Source organism: Lolium rigidum, chromosome 4, assembly GCF_022539505.1.
Source record: "Lolium rigidum isolate FL_2022 chromosome 4, APGP_CSIRO_Lrig_0.1, whole genome shotgun sequence".
NCBI lineage: Eukaryota > Viridiplantae > Streptophyta > Magnoliopsida > Poales > Poaceae > Lolium > Lolium rigidum.
Genome location: NC_061511.1, coordinates 223,969,702 through 223,975,643, shown reverse-complemented (window position 1 = coordinate 223,975,643; position 5,942 = coordinate 223,969,702). Strand labels below are relative to the sequence as shown.

Below are 5,942 nucleotides of genomic sequence, written 5' to 3'. Positions count from 1 at the left end.
ACTATCTTGGTCCTAAAATGTAAGATGCTTTATTTGGCACCGTCTTTGATGCACTAATTTGACCATTAATACATACCAAATTATATGGATTTTGAATACATGAATGGTGTTGTTTTGAAAAAATCATTTTAGTTCCTATATCTTTATACTAAAATTTTGGACATATTATAACTAAAAATCATAGTCAAAGTTGTAAGTTGCTGCCAACGAAAATTTAAGGGAGCGATGCATTTTATGACGGATAAAGTATCTTAGGGCATGTAGAATGGTAGAAATGAAGGGCGTCTTGTAGTTTTGAACTAAGAAAATATCTTAGAACATGTACAATGGTAGAAATCAAGGAAGCATTTCATTTTTGACCGAGATAGTACCTTAGGGCATGTACAATATAAAGAAGATATATCTTCTCTTAGCAGTCCACACCATCTAGAGAAATCATTAGATATGAATTCTCCAATGCATTATCTCTTAGTTTTTAATTTGTAACAATTAATGGAAATTAATTGTTAAACAATTTCCTAAGAGAAACTGCTATATTATTAACAAGGTGAATTATCTTTTTTACGAGAAGGCTGAGTGGATTATAACTCAGAAGATATGATATATGATGTGAAATAACTAAGGACTGTTCTTAGGGAAAAGACTGAGTTTGCATAAGCACTCACAAAATATCCTGTAACGTGATTCGCAAAAAAAAAAAAAATCCTGTAGAGAGTTGCGTTATATAAAGGCAGAAGGGAACAGTATCGACCATTTCCGTTCTTTCGTGGCTTCTCCCCTCCGGCTCTCATCTCATCCTCCCTCTCCCCGACCGATTGACGACTCCTTTGACCTCTCGCGCTGTCCCTCCCTCCTCCGCCACCGTCGCCGCACCAAGCTCCAGGCGCCGCCCCTCGACCCGCCGGCAGCTCCAGCTCCAGCGCCATGGCCAACAGCAACCTCCCGCGCCGGATCATCAAGGTGCGCCCCCCCCTCGCGATCCGATCGCTCATCGCCCAGATCTGCCGCGGTCTCCCGCCTCCTTGTGTAATTTTGCTTTTGCTTAATCTGCTCGCGCGCGGTGCCTAACCTGTTTCGGAATTTGGATCTGCGCAGGAGACGCAGCGGCTGCTCAGCGAACCAGGTTTGTTTCTCCGTGGAATTCTGTGGGGAGGATTTCGGGGCGGGATTCGGGGTCTCGTATTATGTCGTTCTGATTCGTGTGTGTCTTGTGTTGGTTGCGTGCGTGCGTGCAGCGCCGGGGATCAGCGCGTCGCCGTCGGAGGAGAACATGCGCTACTTCAATGTCATGGTCCTTGGACCGGCGCAGTCCCCTTACGAAGGTAATAGACCTCTGTTCATGATACTTTTTACCTTCTGTCGCCAGTAATCTGTATGCTCTGCGTCATGATGTAACACGGTGAACTTCGATTGTGTAGTATTATGGCATTTTGGGACGGTGATTATGGTTATTGTGTTCATTGTTTGTCAGTGTGTGTTGTAAAATTTGCTCCACATGTGTAAGTAAAGCAGCACAGATGGATAATCTGACCGCCCGGGGGCGTTGCTCTTGTGCCACGGCAACTGTACTTGTGAACTTACGTTGTCTGAAACTCTGAATAGTGAATAGATCAGTAATCCCACCATCATGGTCATGTCCTGTTTCCGCTCAACCTTTTTCATCTGTCCTGGTGCTTGTCTTACTCTGTGCTTTTGAGATTCTATTTTGAGCTTGCACTTTGTTTGTTACATGCCAAAATTAGCTCAACATAATTATTGCTGATGGTTGTTGTCGCATATGACTGCGTGAACTCTAGTTAAGCTGGTTTCTAGGTGTAGCGGCTTTTGCATTTATGCCTTATGTTGGTGTATGTATGGTGTGTGGCACAAGTTTTTTGACCCTTTAATGCGAGAGCTATGACTGTCATATCACTATTTCATGGAATCGAAGATACTTGCTTGCCTTCAGTTTTACAGTTATTGAAGTTACTCATATACTACCTCTGATCGCAATTAGGCGACGCGATCTTTGTGCGTACGTAGGCTTATACACCGCTCGCGTCAATCTTATCTGATCGGAGGGAGTACAACACAAGGAATTAACTGACAGTTCGGCATCCAATACGGAGTAGTTTGTATGCAGGGCACCTGCGCAAGTAGATAATATATCGTAATAAATGGTCGAAATAACACCTTGTTTTCGCATTGTTGAATAGGACCATTTAGCTCTCATCTTAATTATTTATGCTTAATTTACTTGTCTTGGTAAACTATTGTTGAAGGGTACCTGCTTCTGTTAGATATTTTAGTTGGACATATTTGTTTTTATCTGGTAGTCTAATGTTTCTCCTTCTGTTCTGGGCAGGTGGAGTTTTTAAGCTTGAACTTTTCTTACCCGAGGAATATCCGATGGCTGCTCCAAAAGTAATTTTTTGATCGAGAATACATGAATATTGGTATATTAAACTAATAGTCTGGCACTTGATATCTAGTATGATTTGCTTGTCTGGTAAACTCCTTCATGTGAATTTGGTTATTTTCTAGTTGTAACTTCAAATAAGTAAGTTCAGAATCTATCAGAGGCTCAGAGCAATCTTATCTAGTATGATATTTCATTCATTCTGTCTCTGTTGTAAAATCAGTCATGTTTGTTCTTGGCATGTTTACTTGATGTGCACTTGTCATATCCGTACTACGTGTCTCTCTATTCACTTCACTAATCATCTTCAGCATTTAACTTATTTGGCAGTGTTATATTGAAGTGTCTTGACATCATAATATAATATGTAACATCTCAGACTAAGCTATTGTCATCATGTTAAATAAGAGTAGCTTTTTAGACGGAAGGCTCGAAATGAGCCCGGCTTTGAATTAACGAAGCCATCAACCGGCCAGGAGTTATACCATGAGATACAACACACACTCGAAACGCAAACCGAAAACTAACAACAAAAGACAACACAGAGAACGCCGCCAAGCGCCAGGTTGAGGGAGCCTTGTCTTCTGTTGCACCGGAGCGAGCATGTCCTAGACCACGCCAACAAACCTCCTACGCATCAACACAACAGTTCAAGGGGGACTCGACGACGGGCCATCAGCCTAGCAGAACTTGAGGATCCAAAGGAGAGGGGATCTTGCGGCGACGCCTCCAAGAAGGTGCATGGCGCCGAATGCGTCATCGTCGTCGGCAGAGACCGAGGTCCTGCAAAGCTTTCACCTAGACCCCGAACCACCACCCCCCGGAGCTCGGGTTAGGTCCAGACCAGAAGCACAACATCTTCCAATGGCATTGGGATAGGCACATCGGCCAAGACTATGACCAGACGCCGACCTAGCAAAGCCCCCCAAGGCACTAGGCGAGCCGTCAGCTACCGAGTCAAGGCCGTGTAAAAGCAGCCAGGCCGACGAGGTGAGAGGGCTGAGACACCAACGAGAGATCAAAGGGTGATCCATAAGACACTACAAGAGAAGCTTGCCCGAAGCGGGGCCACCAAGATTAGTGGGTTGAGGCGGAGGGATGAAATCCATCAACTTGAAACGGGGGATCAATATCGGGACGCCTTCAACAAGGGAACGACACCTGATAGGTGACGCCGTCACCGGCAATGGCAAGGCCATGCGTAGCTTTCGCCTTGATTCCACCGGATCAAAATCTGGACGTCGTCGCGAGGACGCAGAGCGGACAGAATGGAACTTGCTTCCGCACCTCCAACCCAAGCCACAGAAAAACCTAGCCCCAACTAGATTCACCAACAAGAAGGACGCAAAAGCTGGTAGGCCAAGCCCGGCCAGACCCGGACCCAGACGTCGCACGACGTTGGAACGGCGGCACCACGACGGACGCACCATCCCCAGCACGCCAACACCTGCGGCTACGCGACCCAAGTAGATCGGAGGGAGAGACCACAGCCGCAAGAGCAGTTGCAGTACGGAACATGCTGCCTACCCGGCAAGCACGCGCCGGCTTAGGAACCCTATCCCAGAAAAAGCCGGCCAGGACGTCGCCCAATGCAGCGTCCCAGTGTCGAGAACCCTCCGCAAGAACTGGGAAGACACTGACACAGACGGGCTACGGTGATGCGAGATCCGCGAATATGGCCACCCCCGCATCCGAGGGTCTTGTCACCCGTCATGGCAGAAGGGAAATCCAGTAGGGCCCTGCCAGGCCCAGATCTGGGCCCACAAACCCAGATCTGGCCGGAACCCTAGGGCTCAAGCCCGTGGCTGCCGGCGGCCAGAGCAGCATCATCGCTGCCAGCAGCCAAGCTGCCGCCGGGCAGAGCCCCACCAGCGCCGGCCGGAAACCGACGCCGCAGCGCCCCCCCCCCCCCCACCGTGAGGCCGCGGCCCGCCCCGACGGGCCCGCCTGACGTGCGGGAGGAGGACGGCCGCGCGACGAGGGGCGAAGAGGCGCCGCCGCGCTTCAACGCTGCAAGGAGGGTGCCGCCCCGTCGGGCCTCCAAGCACACGGAGAAGAGGAGCTCCGCCGCCGCCGGCAGGGGAGGAGGGGGAGGCGGCGGAAGTTGGCTGGGGAGGGGGGCGCCCCGGTCGCCTCGGGGTGGCGACGGGAGCGGGACTCAAAATAAGAGTAGCTGAATATTGTGCTGTCAACTCCTTTCTTTAGATTGCTATAGACTTATAGTCTCTTGGACATCAACATGGTTTTGGCTGTCAACTCTTCTTTAGATTGCTAGTCTCGTGGATATCAATGTGGTGGTTTGAGGTCTAGTGTATAATTTAAGTAGTTATGCTATTCTATTTTCTGTCTGTACCTGTTTATATGTTTATATGAGCCTTTCTGATGGGAGATTATACTGTGGCTATTTCAGGTTAGGTTTCTCACAAAAATATACCATCCCAACATTGACAAGGTAAGGCACCTATTTTTCTTGCTGGAACTTCTTTTTAAAACATGTATCTTGTTTCTGATGGGCTTGCATTACATTGCAGCTCGGTAGAATATGCCTTGACATCCTCAAGGACAAATGGAGTCCAGCCCTTCAAATACGCACTGTTCTTTTGAGGTTACCGCTCCTGACCTCCATTGCATCAATACCATGAGTTGCATTTTCATGATAGTATCATATTACCGTATTTCCATGAGTTGCATTTTCATGATAGTATCATATTACCGTATTTCCATTTTTTTCTTTTAACCTGTGATGTCTATTATGTTATTCTGCTACTTCACTGCGTCTTGACAATATTTGGGGTGCAGCATTCAGGCACTGCTGAGCGCTCCAAACCCAGATGACCCTCTCTCAGAAAATGTTGCAAAACACTGGAAATCCAATGAAGCTGAAGCTGTTGAGACAGGTAGTTGACATGATAAACTCACATGTTAACACTTGGTATTTTGCACCACTTACGTTTCTCTAACATGGCATTCCTGTGCTTTGCAGCGAAAGAGTGGACTCGCGTGTATGCCAGTGGTGCATGACAAGCTAACGCTAGTTATGGATGTAATAACACCATGTCATAGTCGGGTCTAACTGAAAACCATTTGCTTGATAAGAACAAACTTGAAACTGTATTGTGATGGAAGTAAGTGTCCATAGCGATAACGGTTCAAGTTACCGGTTGTATTTGTGGTGCATGTTCTTGCACCTGTCACTGCTGTGCCACTCTAGCCAAATCTGTTGCTGCTTATAGAACATGCTGTGTTTCCTCTTGATCTTCAATTATTTATCAGTTAACTTGTCCGGTAAGATCCTATGTTAACTGTTCAAAAGATGGCGGCACTGGTTCTCAGTTTGTGTTCTTCCCTAGAGAATGGTCCTGATAAATTGCATTTTCTTCAGTTGCTGTGTTTCCTCTTGATCTTCAATTATTTATCATTATTTATCAGTTAACTCGTCGTAAGGTCCTGTATAAAATGTTCAAACCATGGTGTCTGTTTCTCGGTTTGTGTTCTTCCCTAGAGAACTCTCCTGATAAATTGCATTTTCTTCAGTTTTTGTCTT

General features: G+C 46.9%; 1 protein-coding gene across 2 annotated transcripts; it reads left to right on the top strand.

Moving 5' to 3' along the window:
* Positions 1-771: 771 nt before the first annotated feature.
* Positions 772-5,730, top strand: LOC124707143 (ubiquitin-conjugating enzyme E2 36-like). 2 transcript variants are annotated; one of them, XM_047238807.1, is made up of 8 exons: positions 773-960; positions 1,096-1,123; positions 1,236-1,322; positions 2,345-2,403; positions 4,809-4,850; positions 4,930-5,003; positions 5,198-5,295; positions 5,382-5,730. In XM_047238807.1, exons 1-8 carry the CDS (start codon positions 925-927, stop codon positions 5,417-5,419), a joined length of 462 nt encoding a protein of 153 aa, XP_047094763.1. In that variant the 5' UTR covers positions 773-924; the 3' UTR covers positions 5,420-5,730. The 2 variants fall into 2 exon arrangements, with proteins under 2 accessions (XP_047094764.1, XP_047094763.1); XM_047238808.1 differs by lacking the exons at positions 5,198-5,295; positions 5,382-5,730 and adding an exon at positions 5,084-5,190 and having other exon boundaries at positions 772-960; positions 4,930-5,041.
* The last annotated feature ends 212 nt before the right edge of the window (positions 5,731-5,942 follow it).